The sequence below is a fragment of the Drosophila arizonae genome, chromosome X (genome assembly GCF_054131065.1).
Source record: "Drosophila arizonae isolate 15081-1271.41 chromosome X, UAZ_ARI_1.0, whole genome shotgun sequence".
Taxonomy (NCBI): domain Eukaryota; kingdom Metazoa; phylum Arthropoda; class Insecta; order Diptera; family Drosophilidae; genus Drosophila; species Drosophila arizonae.
The window spans coordinates 30,945,926-30,966,941 of NC_142927.1; the positions used below are offsets into that span (position 1 = coordinate 30,945,926).

At 40.0% G+C, this 21,016-nt stretch overlaps 1 protein-coding gene across 3 annotated transcripts; it reads right to left on the minus strand.

Moving 5' to 3' along the window:
- Positions 1–661: 661 nt before the first annotated feature.
- Positions 662–20,238, minus strand: LOC108620373 (glutaredoxin domain-containing cysteine-rich protein CG12206). Of its 3 annotated transcripts, XM_089474623.1 has the most exons (6): positions 19,795–20,238; positions 19,372–19,617; positions 14,697–16,558; positions 1,351–1,584; positions 1,218–1,298; positions 662–1,158 (listed from the first exon to the last, which is right to left on the minus strand). In XM_089474623.1, exons 3-6 carry the CDS (start codon positions 16,350–16,352, stop codon positions 985–987), a joined length of 2,145 nt encoding a protein of 714 aa, XP_089330749.1. In that variant the 5' UTR covers positions 16,353–16,558; positions 19,372–19,617; positions 19,795–20,238; the 3' UTR covers positions 662–984. The 3 variants fall into 3 exon arrangements, with proteins under 3 accessions (XP_089330749.1, XP_089330750.1, XP_089330751.1); XM_089474624.1 differs by lacking the exon at positions 19,372–19,617; XM_089474625.1 differs by having other exon boundaries at positions 1,218–1,283; positions 19,372–20,216.
- Positions 20,239–21,016: the final 778 nt, after the last annotated feature.

Here is a 21,016-nt window from a genome sequence, read left to right on the forward strand (position 1 = left end):
TAGCTTTTTGGACTTGGAGGGTCAGCCCGAGTATATATACCAAATCTGAGGTCTCTAGCATTAATAGCAGCCAAAATATAGAATAATTTGAAAAATCACTATATCTTCAGGTCCGATACAGTTTATCCGATTTGACACGCCCCCATTGCGCGTAAATATATCCGCCATAGCTTGTTGATCTTGGGTGGTCGACGCGGATCTACATTCCCAATTTCAGCTTTTTAGCCCATCAACTAATATGGTTTCTGGTATATCGGGAGATGCATTCTCCGATTTGCCACGCCCCTAGTGGGTGGATTTTAACACTTTATAAATAGGAAATATGCACGAGTATGTGTTCCAAATTTTAAGTCTCAAGCTTCAATAACGCCGAAATAAATTGCGTACATACAAACAAACGGACGGACAGCAAGACGGACACGCACAAAACCTCCTTTCACTTTCGCAAATGAGTACGGACGGACGGACAGGGCTGATGAGCACAAGTCGCGGTTCAATCCATGCATCCATGCATCAGGGAATACTTAGTCTTACTCACATAAATAAAGTTGGATTCCTAGAGACTGAAGTTCGAGTCTTTCTATCAATTTCAGAGTATCATCAGTATTATTTATCCTTTATCCTTGAACTGAATTTGATTCCATTCACAAGACAGTATAACTGTAAGTTCCACTATTGTTTATTTTATTTTACACATGTATATATGTAATGTATATATCATAATTTGATTTGCATAAATTATGTATATAATATATGTATATTCTGCAAGGCTTCGCGTAACTTTCCCATGGACATCGCCAATTCAGGTGCTGATTCCAAATCCCATATACGAGACATGCAGCCAACCGCTTCAAATATCACAACTGTTAATAACAAGCTATACAAAATACATATAAATATATACTACAATCATAAAAAATTAAAAAAAAAAAAAATAATAATAATAACAACACTTCTCGAGTATCGTCTTAGCTAGAGGGGACTTTAGCAACTGGGACATTTGATCAGGCCAACCTCATCGCAGTTCATGCACTTGAGGGCCACGAATTCAGCGGTGAAGTGATTCCGATGCACCGACTTCTTGGAGCCACTGCAGGAGGGGCAGGGTAGCAGTCGGTAGCCGCCGCAGGTCTGGCAGGTGTAGGCCGTGGCCAAGGACTGAACGGGAGGAGATCAAGACTTTAGTTACAGAGTAAAATATATGTGGTTTGACTTACCTTATAGGGTCGCAGCAGTTGTCGCAACTCTCCGCTCTCATTCAAACGTTCCACTGTGTCGGCATCCTGCAAAGCCAAATACTGAACTGTAGAATGTATTTTCTAGAAAGTGAAGTATCTCTCGCATACTTACACCAATGTGCTGTCCTTCGACGAACAGCTGCGGCACTCGTATCGTCTCGTGGTGCATGCGCTCTCGCATCTCCTGCTGGTACTCGATGCTCATGAACACATCCCGCTCCTCGAACTTGACGAGCAATGTGCGCAGTATCTGCTTGACATTGGCGCACTTGGCATACGTCTCTCTGATGATGCCCATGCTCGTTGTATACAGCACAACCTTTCCCAGATCCTTTTCCATGTAGTTCTATAGCAAGTAGATGAAGAAAACTCACATATTTTAGCACAGAGTATAACCAAAGCAAAGGCATGCTATAATCACACATCTCGCTTTGCTCTAATCGAGACTGCTCGACTAAGAGACACCCTGAACCCTGCAAAGAACTAACAGTCAAATTATTCTGCACATAATGCACACATATATAAAGACATGGACACACGCGCTCTGTTAACTGCGCAGTTAGCAGCGAATACGCTTGGGCTACAGTGTGGGCAATATGTTCAGAATATATTTGTTGAATAATTTCTCTTGAAGTAGGACTATCATCATGAAACAGTCAGAACGTAATCACAATGCTCGAATGTATGTACATTCCAAAGTACAACTCTCTAGTACTTAAACTACGCTTAATTGTATTCAAATTAGGCTGGAAAAACGAAATCAATTTATCGATTAACTCTATAAAAAATATATAATATAAAATATATATCGAAAACAATGACAAACGCGTGCTGCGTATGATGTACACAAAGTTGCATGCACAATTTCAGTACTCTAGCTCTTATATCTTCTAAAATCGACGTACTCAAACGGACGGACGGATAGGGCTATATCACCTCAGCTGCGATGATTCCTTCTGCCTGTTACATACTTTTCACAAAACCATTATACCACGATTTCCCATTTTCAATGGGTTCTTCTATTAGGATTTACTATTCGTAATGGACATTGAGCTCAATTAACAAAGCATATCGAGTACTTAAACTTATTACTGGTTTATGCTCTGGACTGTAACCCAATTGAGTTGAAAGCAAAGATAAATCCAAAAGACCAGGTTTGATCGATGAAAATGTGAGTGCGAATGACTGAACGAAGCTATGGCAATTAAAATGGAATCAAATTGGAAAATACACATAATCAATTTGTGTAAATAACATTAAAATTACCTAACGAGATTTACACACGTTGCCAGTTTCAAATGTACGCCAGGTGAAAACTGCAAACAATTTACTAACAGCACATTTTCTTAGCCATTCCAGGTATGTATGTTTGTGTGTTGTGCTCCAAATTAATTGGCTACCGTATACCGTTGCTGGTCAAGTTGACAGCCTTATTAAGTTAGGCAAGAGCTCCGCTGGCACCTCCTCCTCTCACCAACGGGAAGCAGTGAATTTGATATCAGATGTCAAAAGCCTATGAATTGCTCATAATATATGACGACATCAATTATAATACAATAGACTTTCCATCTGGACTGATAGGCATGTATGCATGTGTGTGAATGTGAGTATGTGTATGTGTGAGTGAGAGGGTGTGTGTGATTATTCGCGTATGTGAGAGTACGTAATACGTGATCAGTAGCTGTATACACGGACATTTTAAAATAAATTTGAAGTCTCTAACTCTTATATCTTCTAAAATCAACGCGTTCATACATACGGGCAGACGGACAGACGGACGGACAGACAGACGGACATGGCCGAATCGACTCAGCTCGTCGCTCTGATCAAGAATATATATGTATACTTATATATACTTTATGGGGTCTACCACGCCCCCTTCTGCCTGTTTAATATATTTAACAAAACCCTTATACCCTGAAAAGTAAGAAAACTCAAGTCGAGAGTGTTCGACTAGATACTACCCTGAACCAAACTAATGTGCGTTTTTGCACTTTTAGTATGGCTAAAATTTCAAATTCGATATATTTAAAAATATTAATGAATGGTACGTCAGAAATGAAACCCTGCACATCGACCTCGAGATGCCGACAATTGCTGAGCTCATTGGCCGACACAGCACTAGGTACGCGGACACAATATCCGCCCACCCAAACCAGCTTGCAGCCAATTTATCCACCAACGCCATCAACAGAAGGCTGAAAAGATTACACCCCCTGGACCCGAGAAGTGACCTAAATTAGTAAACGTAATTCGTAGTAATAAAGGTATTTAGCCACGTCATTAGTTAAGGTATCCTTATAAATGCGCTATAGAGTTTAAGACAAAAGCTGCAAAAAACAAGTAAGAAAGCTCTAGTCGAGAGTGCTCGACTACGAGATCCCCTGAACCCTTGGAGCAATAGCTATTTCAATAATTTTTTGTGTCTTTCTACTTACACAAGAAACACGCACACACACACACACACACACACACACACACACACACACACACACACACACACACACACACACACACACACACACACACACACACACACACACGCGCGCACACACACACACACACACACACACACACACACACACACACACACACACACGCACACACACACAGGCATAAATACACACATACGCATACACACATATACACACACACACATACACAAACACATACACACACAAGCACCCACGCATAAACACGCATGGGCTGCAGTGTTTGTGGACATACGATCTTGATGAAATAACATACATATATATGATTATAACATATATATGAACCCATTGAAAATGAGAAATCAGGGTATAATGGTTTTGTGAAAAGTATGTAACAGGCAGAAGGAGGCGTGCCAGGCTACAACGCAGTCGGTAACGCCCGGCTGTAACGTTTTTATACCCTGAACCCATTGAAAATGGGAAATCAGGGTATAATGGTTTTGTGAAAAAGTATGTAACGGGCAGAAGGAGGCGTGGCAGACCCCACAAAGTATATATATTCTTGATCAGCGCGACCAGCTGAGTCGATATAGCCCTGTCCGTCTGTCCGTCCGTCCGTCCGTCCGTCCGTATGAGTGCGTCGATCTCAGAAGTTATAAGAGCTAGAGAGCTGAAATTTGGCATGCATACTCGTGAGTACCATACGCAGTACGAGTTTGTTTTATTTTTTCGATAAATTGTCCGATAACTTTTTTATCGAGAATAATCGAAAAATTGATTTTGTTTTTTCAGCCTAATTTGAACATTTTTAGACCTGGAGTCTTCAAATTTGCGTTGTATATAAAGTTAATCGATACAAAGATTTTGTAATTTACAAATTTTGGATACCACGCCCCCTTTTCCCCCAATTTGTAAAAAAAACATTTCAAATACTAGAGACTTGTGCTTTGGAATGTACACACATATTTACCATATGATTACACTCTGAAAGTTTCATTAAGATCGTATGTCTACAAAAGAAATTATTCAACAAATAAATTCTCATAATATTGCCCACACTGCAGCGCAGCCCAAGCGCAGTCGCTGCTTACTGCGCAGTTAGCAGAGCGCAGGCTTATGCGTGCGTGTGGATACATATGTATGTATGTCTGCATAAAAGAAGTGCAGAATGATTAGAATATCAGCTTGGAGGGTTCAGGGTATCTCCTAGTCGAGCAGTCTCGACTGGAGCCTTCTTACTTGTTACTTGTTAATATACATATGTAACCGGCAGAAGGGGAGTCTGCAAGTGCTTGTCGTTTGCATCAGACGTGCATTGTGATAAGCTTGTTACAATTTGTTTAAGTGACACCTAAATCGAAACGCGATCTATTCTTAGCCACTGCTGAGCGGTGGCGACTGCAGATTACGGTAATTAACAGTAAAGAGAGAGACTTTGATGGTGTTTGGCTCGCCCCTCGCACTGCGCTCCACAGTAGCGGGAGGTCGACACCCTTTCATCTCGCATATACATACATATTTATTGAACTGTTGAAGCTATTTACAATTTCCTATTTAACTATTTAAATAGTAGCAATTGTAATTATGGATGAGGACTTGTCGTCTTGCTCGCTTCTTAGTGAGAGAAGTTCGAAGACACAGACGATGAGGAAGATATCGTATGCTGACCCTGTTACTATGCGTTCGCATTTACGTTCCCAAAGTAAAGTTGTCAACAAACAGTCATGTTGATAATTTGGTAAACAAAACAAACGTTTGTTTGTAACAACGAGTTGCGATACAAATTACACATGTACTATCACTATGACCCAAGCAAGCTGTGTTTCCACTTCCAATTACACTGTGGCGGCCACTGGAGGGCCCAACATATCCCATCCTGGCACTCCAACTAGCCGTAAGCAAGAAGCGAAAAGATGGAGTGCATATATCCAATTCAATTCGTAAGGCAAAAGTGCAAGCTTTCTGCAACTAGTGCATTAAGCAACAATCGCTATGCAGTGCTTTCTGAGGAAGCAGATGCTATTATGGATCTGGAAGAAGAAAGTCGGGACGATGAAGCTAGAGTGTCTTGCAAAGTCCAGCAAATAAGCAGAGCATCGAAGCCTCCAGCTATATACGTGCCTCAAGTGACCAAAATGGATACACTAGAAGAAGAAATCAATGCTGTAGTCCCAGCCGATGAGTATGACATTCGTACATCCAGATCGGGAGTGTCACGTATATTGCAAAATTGTTAGAATGCTGACGGCGAAAAATTGTGACTTTTGCCATCATGAGAGAGCTGAGAGAGGATACTCCATACAGGGTAATTGTAAGAGGCATACATCCTAAGGTGTCAAACAATTGAGCGCACGTTCACTGGAAATGGCCACACTGTCAAGGACAATGTCTTGATAACAACCTACGCGGATGACACTGCAATTTTGATTAGAAGTCCGAGCACTAACACAGCAACGGAATCCTTGCAGCAGTATGTGAACATGGAACATAGGCATCAACACCAGTAAGTGGTTTACCCCCAGAACTTTGTCTTCTAGAGGCATTACTACGCTGGGCTCCACAATACCCAAAAAGAGCTCACGTAAGTACTTTGCAGTTTTACTGAACAGGAAACTAAATTTCAAAGCCCATACTACCATGGTACGGCAGTCGGTAATGGCGAAAGCCAGAAAGATGACGTGGCTTCTTGCTCCGAAAAACAAATTATCGCTGTACAGCAAAACCACGATATACAAGAGCACCCTAAGCCCTATCTGGGAATACGCCCTAGAGATATATGGCATTGCAACAAAAACTAATTTGAATAAAATTAGAGTCGCCCAAGCAAAAATTCTCTGGCGAATTTGTGTCGTGCCATGGTACATGAGAACCAGAGACATTGAAAAGGATCTAAAGTTCCAATGGTGGACAATGTCCTACAACTATGTTCGGAAAGATATTTTAAACGGCTTGACAGACACACTAATTTGCTAGCCAGTCGGCTAATTGCCAGCCAATAGATCTCCTTAAAAGGGATGATCCTATAAGATATTAATAAATATAAAAACAAGTAAGAAAGCTCTAGTCGAGACTGCTCGACTACGAGATCCCCTTAACCCTTGGAGCAATAGATATTTCAATAATTTTTCGCGTCTTTCAGCTTACACAAGAAACACGCACACACACACACACAGGCACGTACGCACACACAGGCATACATACACACACACGCATACAGACACACACACAGGCACGTACGCACACACAGGCATACATACACACACACGCATACAGACACACACATACACAAACACATACACACACATACACAAACACATACACACACAAGCACCCACGCATAAACACGCATGGGCTGCAGTGTGCGCTTACTATGAGAACTTTATTGCTTAATAACTTTTTTTATGGACGTACGATCTTCATGAAACTTTCAGATTATGATTATAACATGGATATGCATGTAATTGCCAAAGCACAAGTCTCTAGTATTTGAAATACGCTTTTTACAAAAGTGAGGGTGAGGGGGTGAATTTAAGGGTGGGGGGTAAATTTTAACAAAAACCGAAATTGTATAAATTGCATGTAAGCATACATTAAAAATTTGGAGACTCTAGCAATAAAGGTGTAGAAGATATAATTTTATAACTGGTTTTCGATAAGGTTTTTTATCGATAAAAAAAAATCGGGATGAGTTATCGATTTTTAATGATAAACTTGATATGCGCGCTGTAATTACGGACATTCTAAAAAAAATTTGAAGTCTCTAGCTCTTATATCTTCTGAAATCGACGCGTTCATACATACGGACAGACGGACAGACGGACAGACGGACAGACGGACAGACGGACGGACGGACAGACGGACAGACGGACAGACAGACGGACAGGGCCAAATCAACTCAGCTCGTCGCCCTGATCAAGAATATATATACTTTGTGGGGTCTGCCACGCCTCCTTCTGCCTGTTACATACATTTCAACAAAACCATTATACCCTGATTTCCCATTGAAAATGGGTTCAGGGTATAAAAATATATATTATATTACCGACTGCAGAATAGTCATTCACATCGCATCACCAACTTAACAGCTAAGTTTCGTTCTAATACTGTATAAAACACAGCTTTTCCCGATTTGCCACGCCCCTACTGGGCGTAGGCACCTCATTTTTGGTCAGTGCTTAAAACAAGCTAACGGTACCCTAGTGCAAAATTTGAATGCGCTCAAAAAATGTGATAATTACAGGGTATTTTTCGATATAGTAACTTAACTATTCATATTTGAAGCTATACTTTAGGAGACATAAAGGGGCGTGGTATCCAAAATCATTGTATACATTCATTTTATATACAACGCAAATTTTAAGTCTCCAGGTCCCCATACAAACTTATATGAAAGAGCCTCCGCTTAGTACGTCTCCGCTTTTAACGACAATCCGCTTATACCGACGATTTATTTCATATTTTTGAGTCAATCATCGGTTATTACGACGTGACAAAAAAAAAAAAATATTTTTTACTCTTTCTGGTTAAAGCGTCCTCCGGGTATAGCGACGTAAAATCATCGGTCCCTTAAATGTCGTTACAACCGGATTCTACTGTATATACTTTATGGGGTCTGCGATGATTCCTTCTGCTCATCATATACATATCTATTCATGATCAGGTGGACGAGCTGAGTCGATATAGTCACGTCCGCCTGTCCGTCCGTCCGTCGTATGAACGACTAGATATTAAAATATAGAGAGAGACTATTATTGGAGAATGACAGGAATATTAGCTATTGTCATTCTTTCTATTCCTAATGATTAACTGTCCATTGATTTCCATATAAATCGTACTCAGTTCTATAAAGAAACAAATGGGAAATGCAACATCCATACGATCCCATTTCATACGAAGCGCCAATTAGCTCATGACTTGCATAACCCAAGAGGCCAATGCTGAAGCAGTTTACAAGTAATCTCACATGTTTAAACAGATAAAGGGAAAACATTTATGAAACTGGTACATTAATAATTGCCATTAAGCGTCATTCGGGTTGTGAACGTAGATGATGATGATGTGGATGTTGTCGTGAATGTGTCTCTAAAAGCAAAGTTCAAAGCCATGTTAAGTGATAAAAGATGCCTGTGGCTAAGCTAATATGATGTATTTTTAAAACAGAAAACTCGTTTGAATCATGGCGGAGGAGGGAGGTGGCGGGGAGGAGGACGAAACACTTCCCCTTCAACCCCTTTATGAAAAAGCATTTGATCTGTGATCCACACTCGTTGAGCTGTCACCAGCATCCACAATTAACACGTGCCCTAGCAGAACCGTCAACAGACCACATAGCCAGAGCCATAATCAGAGACAGAGCTAGAGTCAATGCCAAAGATCCACATTACAATTTTTTTTATGTTTCGTATTTTTTGTCTTTAGCGGCAACAGGTAAGGCTAGTGGGCAAAAAAGAGAAAGCGGGTCACTTGCGATCGACAAGCGTCGATTGGAGGATTGCCAATCGGGCTGAGATCTGCGTTCAAGAAACAAAAGCAAAAACCGAAACTGCGTATCTGCAGCATCCGCAGCACTCGGAGCATTCGATTATGTGAGCAGAAGAAGTTGACTTTGAATGGCAGCAGCAGCAGCAGCAACTACAACAGCTGTGCAACATTCACAAGACTCTATGCGCTTCGTTCCATAAAGTTCAATTAATACGTCACATGGAGCTCTGGACATTATGTAAGTCGAAGCGGATCGATTGGGAGCAAGGGCTCCATATAAAGGAGGGAAAGCCAACCCAATACATAAATACCTTATAGGCATTAAAAAAAACAACAGCAACAACAAAAAACAAAGCGACAAAACCAACGCAAGAATACGAAATTAGCAAATCTTAATATTTATAATAAACAAGTTTTTCTGTTCTTTAATATTTCTTTCTCTTTCTATACAAGTTTCACCTGTTGCATAGGAACGTTTTTTTTTTATCACTTCTATCAAATTACCTTTAATCGACTAATTTGCTTGCCAACTATTCATAAAAACTCCCCATGGAATCAAATGGTGATCTTAACAAGCATTGAATATTGTAAGATCGTTTCAATCGGGCATTACCAACTGCAGAATAGTTATTTACGTTCCTTTTCTTAATTGCCACACCCTCAATTGATATATATGCCCACAGGGGAAGTGGAAACCCGCAAAAGTTTATATCTCCCACAGTTTAAATGGTAAAAGCTTCAAATTTGGATAGTTGAATTACTAGTAATCTCCTCTATCGATGACCTAAAAATAATAATAGTTAAGCCTCTGTATCCTGTAATGTTCACATACTCTGAGCGTAAGCATTCAAACTTTACAGTTACGTTACATTCAGCTCTTTCTAAGAACTGACAAGGGACCAGGGAGCGGGAGAGAAAAACTGCATTTTCCACAGAATTAGAGTATTAGAGAAACTAAGGATATAGCTACTAAATTGCCGATAGCATCCTCTATTAATTTGCACGAAAAGGATATACATATATACCAACTGAGGGTGTGGCAAATCCGAAAATGGAATGTGAATGAGTATTCTGCAGTTGGTAACGCCCGACTGCAACGTTCTTAAAAGCGTTTTATTTCGTGAAAAAAAAAATATGAAAGTATAGTTCACAAAATTAATGTTAAGCACTTTAGATCATTGTTGGAGTTCGTACTGCCGAAGTTAAATGATCTTTTCGGACTATTCGTATGTTCATATCGATTGAGTAGTGAAACCATTTGTTTGAATTCATGTCTGTGGAAGATTTGCACAGAAGAGGGAAAGTAATACGGCTGTAGGGAAACAGTAAAAGATCTGAACTATCTTATTCCCTGTATCATTTGATGAAGCATCGGCTATATCAACATATTTACTACAAAAGAGTGAGTAACTCACGATTAAATTATATTTATAATAATACATCTAATACATCTTAAATTTTAAAATGAATTACTTTTAGTTCAACTACATCAACTTTAGAGACAGAGAAAAAGTACGTTATTTAGAGACAGAATTATAAAAGCTGTTTCAGAGAAAGTCTTTCCTTTGACGTTCAAATGACAATCTTAATCTGTTTACGATTTCGTTATTAATACACACCTTTTATTTGATTCTTTCGGATTTCTGACATCGACAATTGTGAGCAGCAGCTGTATTGATATGCCTTCAACGTAAATTATTAAAACAAGTTTAGATTGGCATTACCTATGGCAAAAACTCAATGAACCCTGCCTATCAACCATTCATTCTGGCATATTTTTCATTTTGGGAAAATTATTGCTGCTGTCGTAAAGCCTCACAATTTATTTTGAGCTAACTGACCATACTATGGTGCTTACTATTGGAACTCCCCAATAGTAAGTAGATCATTGATTGTTAGCATATACATATGCACATATTCAATTTTTAACTCTTTAGTTGTAATATGGGTAGATTGAGTGAGTTCAAAACGCAAATACACCCATCTCTCTGTGAACGATTTGTATGCATCTGTTCGATCGATGGCGATCGAGGGAGGCACACATAACTTTCATTGAAAAAGGTTTAGAGAAACGTGACTACGCACGCCTCGTTGACAGTTCTCATGGCACTCGGCGGGTACCAGATTGAAGTTTCAGCTGAGGTTTGATGGCAGTTTCAATTTCAATTTCTGTTTCTGCTGAGCGTACTGAGTTTCAGGTGCGCATTTGTGCTTTGGCTTAGCATTCAAATTCATACACGTTAACACACCTTTATATTTATATATGTATATCTGTCTCTGTACATGTATATATATATATATATATGTATGTATATATACATTTCACTTTCGTTATGCTGGCCAAAAGTGCGCTTCAATTTGGCAATAATTTAGATATTTTAATAAGCCCATTTGCTGCTTTCTTTTGGCCCTGAATGCAAATCGAAATTGAAATGCAGCAAACGCCCCATAGCTTGTTGTTGTTGTTGTTTAATTGTTTGTATTTTGTGAAACAATGAGCGGCTGTAAAAATCTCTCAGCGCCATAAATCTGCGCCTGGTCACGTACAGAAAAAAGTTCGTTTTCATTTTCACTTTCGTTCGAATTCAAAGTTTGTCTCAACTTTGGTATTTTCCCCCTTTCTTTTCAAACTCCTCCCTTCACACAGAAATATGCATTGTATTTCCTTATTATTTATTTATTATTTTTTCAAAATTCAAACATATCTCCTCTGCATGAGTTATAGAAAAAATATAATAGACTCTAACTATGTATGGTATAACCGAGTATTTCAGCTCTCTATCTCATATCTTCTGAGATCTCGGCGTTCATACGGACGGGCCGACGGACAGGGCTAAATCGACTAGCTCGTCGCCCTGATCAAGAATATATATAATATACCCAGATTTCACATTGAAAATAGGTTCAGGGTATAAAAACGGCGGCTGGACAAACTTAAGTAAATTGATCGAATATTGGCGTTGTTAACCTTGAGCTGTAAATAAATATTATAATCATAATGAAAAACAAACAACGAAGATGCAGGTTAAAAAAAATTGCTGGCGAAACAATAGATTGCATAAGTTTTCAAGAAACCAAAAAGCAATCGCCAAAAGCCCGATCGCAAGCATTTATACATGCTTTATAATAATATACCTACATCTATATATAGATATTTTATGATAATGTCTCAGCGGATGAGTGCTTGTGTATGTGTATAGTTGTTTTATAATAGTTATAGAGCGACTAACGTGCTAATTATGCGCATCGACAAAAACTCAAATATACTTAGCCCAAATTTCGGTCAGGTTGGTGGGGATAGGCGAGGGGGAGGGGTGCTAAGCAGAGTTTTTAAAGCTTGCTTGTTTTGTGTGTGGAGTTTTTTTTCTCGGTCGAAAACGAGTTGAGCGCCCATTAAAACATAAGATAATTTGCGTTTATATTTTTTTAGCATGTATTTTTTTCGCTCTCTCTCCCTCTCTCTCTCTCTCTTTCTCTCTTTTGTCCAATATTTGCAGCTGCACGTTTTTAGGGTGCTTAGTCACATTTAGCTAAGCTTTGACGAAATATTAAATAGAAATCAAATTAAACACAGAAAAAATGAAAGTTGGCCTAATGACTAAACGCCACGCCCATATCGATAACTAGCTCAGTTTAGTTTTTAGGTAGCAATATATTTATTTTAACCTCCAATTTAACATCGAGCTAATTGATTTCGCAAATGAAGTTCAAATGCGTTAGCTGAATTGAGGCGAACCAGCGAGACGAGCTCAAAAATATACCAAGTCATCACACACACAGACTTCAATATATATAAATGTTGGTGAATGAGTTAAACATTTTGTTAGCAATGCGTGATTAATGCAATATCAATAACACTGCAATTGGGGTCTGCCTATTGTTACGGCCGCGGCTGTTGCTCAATGGGCTTTTTGGGAAATGGGTCAACCCTAATGGGCAGCGAACGCGCTTCAGGGCCATTGTTGGTACAGCGGCAAGGTAAGCACGTCAGATGCCCCTAAGAACTGAGGCACAGGTGTCACGAAGAAAGCCAACAAGAAATTAAAAGTTACTGCAATTAGTCAGAGCCCCAATCGCATTTAGTGCTCGCACCATCTATGTATCTCTCCATCTACTTCCGCCAGCAAACACGATACCAAAAATAAATTTACAAACATTTTTTTTTTTTCTTACAAAAACTTTCCCAACTGGCCAAACGCTTAACGGCTTTTCGGCTTTAGGTGTATATGGAAATTCTGATTGGAGACCCAATCGGAGGCTGCCAACTAAGCGAGGCGTTTGCAATATTTTAAGCCAATAAACTGTAAATTAAAATACAGAAAAGTGTTAGCTTATCTACTTAATTTAACGCTGTTTTTTGGTAAGCGCATCGAATGATTTATTAGTTTGATAAGCATTCGGCAGATTGTTGTTGGTGTTGATGTTGGTGTTGGTGTTGGTGTTGCTCGTGTTGTTATTGTTGTCATGAATCATTTTGCAAATAAGAAGGAGAAGAATAAGCACAACATTTAACTTTCGAATAGTCCAAATAAAATACAATAATTGAAAACGAAACGTGAGTCAATCTGTGTTGTAGCCGCCAGACAGAAATCCAAAGACACACAGCCAACAAACACACACACATACGTTGCATAAGGTATGTGTAAGGTACGTGGATGTGTCTGTGTGTAAAAGTCAGCGACCCAAACAGACAGACGCCCACGCAACTTACTGACTGAGCCGCAGACAAAAGTTTAACATAAAGCCAACTTTCTCAATGAATCTCGCATGCAGAAAAAACCACAAAAAAAAAAACAGAAAAGGTTTTTATTATTTATTATTTTTTTAATATTGTGAATAGCAGCCCGATGTGAATGCACTCGATGTGAGTGCACATTCTTGAATGCAGCTCACTTCTCTCCCATGCCAAGGGGTTGACCTCAACCAAAAACCATGCATGAAAAGTGAATACAACTAATTGTGAAGAATAAGCTCGAGCCTCGAACTTTAAGTTTAAAAGTGAACTGTTAAGGCATAGCATCAGATCAATTGCATATGGCTGCATCCTAGGTCCACTTGCGCTGCGGCATAATGTACGATATATACAACTCTGCCTCTACCATATGGATCGTGTCATCAACGCTATTTTCGCTGATTTTGAACTTTACTGTGCTCTGAAGCTCGGAAAGCATATTTGAAGATAGGAACGCATACTAGTAGAGCGCGCAATGTATATGACACGCTTACCCCCTGCCAAACCGTGAAGCAACAAAAATAGGATTTGGCAAAACGATATACAACAACAATAAGGTCCCTCCCCCAATACTAGAATACTCCAGAGTCCTCTTGCTTATAGCATGAGGTTTGGTTTTTCACTTACTAGATCTATGATTGTGCTCTTAAAACTTTACAATTTTAGACCACGCATAATAAAAGAAATAAAATAGAATGAAAGTAATAATGGTCAATTCTTAACAGTATGGCAACATCAATATATCAATATACCAATATATTAATATATAAATATATCAATATATTCGATTAATTTCTTAGGTAATGCACTCACCTTGATGTTCGGCTGCTGCAACTGCAAGAATGTGGCTACTCCATTGCGCACACGATTCTTGACGCCGCGCACGGTGCCCTTGGATGAGCGAATGGTGGATGACTGCGAAGAGCGGCGCACATCTTTGAGGCCGGCAAAGGCGTCCTCCTGCTCCAACTGCTGCTGCTGCTGCTGCTGCTCGACGTCGCCAGGCAAACTGAGCGATTCATACTCCGGCGACGTGCGACTGCAACTTTCCGGACCGAAACTCCGATAATTCGCAAGCTCGTTCACGTGGAAGTTGTAGTACTGGTCGGCCTCGTATTGCAAAGGGCGTCCATCGATTTTGGTCGTGATAACCGACTGATCGAAATCGCCCATAGCCCGTGATGCATCCCTGTCCCGTATGTCGCGCAGCAACGAGCTGGGCAGCAAGGCGCCCAGCTTGATTAACGGCGCCGGCTCGTGCGAGTCGTGCAGCGAATCACAACTGAGCGAGGAGCTGCTCTCGTCGCACTCTTCGCTACTATCCGTCAGGCTGTGGGCTCGTGAATGATTGCCTGGCTGGCCGCTCGAGGTGTTCACACGGATTCGCGTCGTCTTCAGGTGGAGCTCCAGCTTGGGCACGCCTGTGTTGCCCTTATTGCTGTTGCTCATGTTGCTCGTGACATTAGTTTCACTGCTGGGCGACTTGATGCTCTCCAGATCGCTGCCTGTGCCACTGTCCAAAGTCTCGCAGGGCGAATACGGTCCGCTGGAGACCAAATAGCATAGCTGATACGGCGTTGTGACAGTTTGTGATCCCGTTTGTAATTGCTGCTGCTGCTGTAGTGGTAAGTGTAACTGCAACTGCTGCTGCTGGTGTTGCTGATGTTGCTCGTGCTGCTCTTGCTTGAGCCGTAATACCATCTCGCTATCGCTCTGACTGTCGTTCAATTTGACCACGCTTATCTGCTTGCCCAGCCTGGCTGGCTGACTTTGACTCGAATTCAAACCCTGACCGTTACCGTTGTCGTTGCCGTTGTCGTTGGCTATCTGAATCTTAACCGTGTGCTGAGGCGCACAAAGACCAACTGTTTCGGTCGATGCACCCGTTGGCCAATCGACTAGCGCTAACTGACTAGCATCGCCGTCTCTCTCAGCAGTTTCTCCAGATTGCAGCTGCTCAGCTGTCGCTCGTAACACGTTTCTAACGTCATCGGCAACATTGCAGCTGATAATGGTCGATGTTGGCGCCATTTCACCAGCTCTAGCAGCATCGCTCGCTGGGTTAACCTCGGCCTCGCTTTCCGTCTGGCCAATGCGCAACAGCAACTGTGGATATAACATTGTTGCTGGCTCACTTGTTGTTGTTGTTGCTGCCGTTGCAGCTGCAGCTGATGCTGCCACTGTGCTGGAACTGGTTTCCAAATCCACATTGCTCGCATGGTCAAGCTGCAACGTCTCCGAATTGCTGCTGTTGATGCTGATGCTGGTGTTGCTATTGTTGTTGTTGGTGTTGTCGCCAAATGCCAACAACATGGCCTGTGATTTGGGCGACATTTCATCGCTTTCAATGTTGCTGCTTGCCGGCTTCGCTGGTTGCTCAGATGCAATTATTATCGAAATACCGCGCAACGGCCTTTGCTGCGGCTGCTGCTGCTGCATGCTGCCAATTGTTGTAGTTGTTGCTGCCATAGTTCTGGCAACAGCAACAGCATTTGGCAATTTGATGCGCCGCCAATATCTAATTTCAAATTTTATGCAATTGTCTCGCGTCTGTGTTTGTTGTTGTTGTCGCTACAGGTTGGTGTTGCTGTTGCTGTTCTTGCTGATGTTGTGCTAGTTGTTGCTGACCGTTGCGCAGCGCATTTTACAGTTAGTTGGCCGCATGCAGATTGTACCTGCAAAAAAGAGCAGAGTATACCATAAGATAAAAGAGACAGAGTCAGAGAGAGAAAGAGAAGAGAGACTTGGCCAATTGACTAACTGACCAACTGGCTAGCTGGCTGAATGCTGCCAGCTCGCAGCATGAGCTTGACATTTAAGCCGAAGATGTGCCTGGCTCAGAGGCAGACGCGCCAGCTAATAAATGTTAAAAGCTGCCACAAACACGAAAACACAACAAAAACAACGAGATGACAATAAAAATACCAAAAACAACAAGTAAGAAAGCTCTAGTCGAGACTGCTCGACTACGAGATCCCCTGAACCTTTCGAGCAATAGCTATTTCAATAAATTTTTAGAGTACGAAAACACATACACACACGCATACACACACACACATATTATGTACTTTCTTCAGGAAACTTTTAGATCATGGTTTTAACATGGATATGCATGCAAAGCACAAGTCTCTAGAATTTGAAATACACCTTTTCTTTGATGTTTTTAATCGATAATAAAATAACGGAACGAGGTATCGATTTTTAAAGCAAAACTCGATATCGACGTGGTATACACGGGCATTTAAAAAATATTGAGGTCTCTAGCTCTTATATCTTCTGAAATAGGCGCGTTCATACATACTGACAGACGGAAGGACGGACAAACAGACAGACGTACGAGGCTAAATCAACTCAGCTCGTCGCCCTGATTAAGAATATATATACTTTGTGGGGTCTGCCACGCCTCCTTCTGCCTGTTACATACATTTCAACAAAACCATTATACCCTGATTTCCCATTGAAAATGGGTTCAGGGTATAAAAATAACCATCGCAATAACGATAAACACAAAACCGCATTCTGAGCTTTCATAACAATAAAGTTAAGAACAAAACAGCCGAAGGAGAAGCAGAAGCAATTAAGAGAATTTCGAAGTAACGAAATCTACAATTTATTTGGCTGCGTCAAATATATTCACTTTAGCAGTTCTATAGAATTTGAGATCTGATTAATGTTTAAAACTCCACTTTGTAAAATATTCCACATTCCTAATTGCAAGCAAGCTAGTAAAATAACTTCGGGTTATACTTTTTCTTAGGTAAGAATCGATCTACAATTCTTCTCAATTTTATTAATTCAAATATTTTTAAACTATTTTCGTGCGATGAGATCCTTAATTGACTTCTTCAGGGTATAATGGTTTTGTTGAAATGTATGTAACAGGCAGAAGGACCCCATAAAGTATATATATTCTTGATCAGGGCGACGAGCTGAGTTGATTTGTCCGTCTGTCTGTCTGTCCGTTTGTCCGGATGCTTGAACGCGTCGATATAAGAGCTAGAGACTTCAATGTTTTTTTAAATGACCGTATATACAGCGCGGACGTCGAGTTTCCTTTTAAAATTCGATAAATCATCCCGTTATGTTTTTATCGAATAAAAACGTTCAAGTTCAAGTCAGATGATTTTTCATTTTTTTAAATTTGTCAAATATTCAATAGAATATGTAAATCATATGCTGAAAGTTTCATTATATTCCGTTAAGTCAAAAATTAATAAAAAATATTAAAATATTTGGCCAATTAACAAACAACACGTGTAGCAGCTATACCAGTATCGTATACGTGTGCACACATACATTCAAACGTTTTCTAGAACATTCTTTGAATCACATCAGGTGTTAGTTTGGTTTTGTTTTGGTAGATGGCGTTGCAGCAGTGAATCTATTTTAGCGGCGTGACGCTCGATCGAGAAGTCGCGGGCTCGAATCCCGAGCGGTGCAACTGATGTTAGTTTCTTTAATTGTTTCAAAATATTTTTATATTTTATTACATGAGTTTTGTATTTCATTTATATTTTTGAATACATCGAAATTGAAATTTTAGCCATACTAAATGGGCATTTTTATTAGTTTGGTTCAGGGTAGTATCTAGTCGAGCACTCTCAAATTAGAGATCAAATAAAACATAATAAAACAAATGTACAATAGCAAAGATGCTTAGAGAAGAGGCTGTGGCTTTGCATAAACACATGAACAATGAGGACAGCTCCCAATTACGACGCCTTGATCTAAAATAAGAGGTAGCCCAAGAGAGAAGGTTTTATAGTTCAGCAACAGCAACTATAGTCCGACACATCTGACAGGCACTGCATAAGAAGCTTTCATCTTCCTTAACCACAAAAGGCAACTATCATAATTTTGATTGCTAATTATCTGTCTCATTATCATAATATACGAATCCCCTTTATGATATTGGAAACCCCATACACTGATTTAAAATTATTATTATTATTAACATAAGTATTATACCACTGCTATAATTGGTCATTAATATATTATTATTTATATATACATACATATCTGCATAAATGAATACGATTAATACACATATTCTGCATGATCTGGTACTAACACACGTAACACATTTAGTTAAGTACATATATGTGGCATATATATCCTAACAATTACAAAGATGTCCTCTGCCTGCTCGCTTTGTTGACCCATTTGTTGTATTGACTATTCTTTTCAGCTAAGGCTTTAGATTAAAATGATTGATGGTTTGATTGGTTGTGGAGTCTATAGAGAATTAATTGCACGGAATTTCTATGACATTATCCACAGCGCCTTAGAACAACGACGAAGAGCAGGTAACGAAATAATGAAGTTCATTGTTTCGGAATGCCAATATAACAGAATCTTTTATAAATTTCATTTTATCTGCTAGTTTTTTTTTTTGTTTTTTTTTTTTTTTTATCGCACATCATCGATACTTTTAGAGTACGAAAAAAAAAAACAGAAAAAAAATCTTTTAAGAACAAGATTTACATACATTTGATGTGGACGTTGGCCTGCGGCTTGTTGTTGTTGCTATTGTTGTTATTGTTGTCGCTGTTATTGTTGTTGTCTTTCTGAAAACTGGCAACTGGTTACACTTGAACCTGACGCTGACCAGTTGCTGGGATACTCTGTTCGTAAATATTTGAAGCGGGCGGGCAAGGCGCCTCTAAGTGTTACAGTTGTTGTTCTTGTTGTGGCTGCGATTGATGTTGTTGTTGCTGACCTGCATTGCCACTTGCTGCACAAAAATTTCGTTTGGCGGCAAGACCAACAATACGAAATAAAACAAACAAAAAAAAAAAACAAAACAAAAACTAATCAAAACTAAAGCAACAAAGTCAACGGTAAAAAAAAATGTAACAAAAATGTGCAGGCAGTTAGTTAAGAGGCGGCTGGGCGTAGCTGGCACACTCACGCAGTCACGCACATCTACAGTCGCATGCACACGCGCACGCACGCTACTCTGGAGCCTCGAGGTGAAGAGTTTCAAGCTCAAATGGATGGTTTTTTTCAGTTTTCGGTTTTTTTGAATTTCGACTTTTGGATTTCGATTTCGGTTTTAGGCGCCTTGAAGCAACGCGGCGCGTACAACTCATTCAAAATCGCGCTGGCAACTGAAAACCGCACCAACAAAGTCGCGCTGGGTTGGCATGCTTTGCCAGGGATTTGTTGTTGTTGCTGTTGCTGCTGTTTGTTGTATACATTTTTTTCCTACGTGCCTCTGTCGCTGCCGCGATGACTGCCATAGCATTTATTTTTTACATTTTTGCTTTCAAGAAATCCAAAAAAAAAAAAAACAACAACTGCGACGGCAGCAGCGGCGTCGTCGCCAACAAAATAACTTAAAACAACAAGAAAAAGAAAAAACAACAACAAAAACACTCAGGCGATCGCAGTCATAAACGCTGCGACGACGCAGCCAGCAACAGCGGCAGCGGTAAAAACAATGTGAGCTGAGAATTTGTTTACGAGCGCAGGCGCAGCCGCAGTCGCAGTCGCAGCCGCAGCCGCAGTGGTAGTCAACGCCAACAGCACATTTTACACACCCCCATGACGCCACCGCCCCGCAACCCACCTGTTGCTGTTGCTGCCGCAGCGACTGTTATTGTTGTAGTACTTGTTTGTTGCCAAAGTTAATTGTGTGCGGCTGCCGTAGTTGCCGCAAGCTGCACAGTGGCACACACTAGTGCAGAACTGTAAGCAATCTGAATAAAGGATTGGTAATAAATATTCTTATTCGAATTATATTTACGATTCTTCAAAGCCAACTATTTAATAATAAATTATTATTTTTGCTTAAATAAATTCTTCTATATTGTCATGCAACAAGGAAATGTTTAGCTCAACTTAGTTTTGAGCTTATATTTGACTTTGCATACAATTCCGGTTTTATCTAAATAAAGAAGACTATTTTGAAGCTTAAAACTTGCCAAACAAAAAAAAAAAAAAAAAAAAAAAAAAAAAAAAAAAAAAAAAAAACAAGTAAGAAGGCTCTAGTCGAGACTCGACTAGGAGATACCTCGAACCCTCTAGGCTGATATTCTACTCATTCTGCACTTCTTTTATGCACACATGCATACATATGCATCCACACGTAGCACGTATTATGAAAATTAATTTGGTGAATAATTTCTTTT

Excerpts from the sequence above, each read along its gene's own strand:
- LOC108620373 (XM_089474624.1), bottom strand. The coding sequence starts at position 16,352 with ATGGCAGCAACAACTACAACAATTGGCAGCATGCAGCAGCAGCAGCCG. Across the intron at positions 1,585-14,696 it reads TGCAGCAGCCGAACATCAAG|AACTACATGGAAAAGGATCT; the intron begins GTGAGTGCATTA and ends TACTTGCTATAG. Across the intron at positions 1,159-1,217 it reads AACTGCTGCGACCCTATAAG|TCCTTGGCCACGGCCTACAC; the intron begins GTAAGTCAAACC and ends CCTCCCGTTCAG.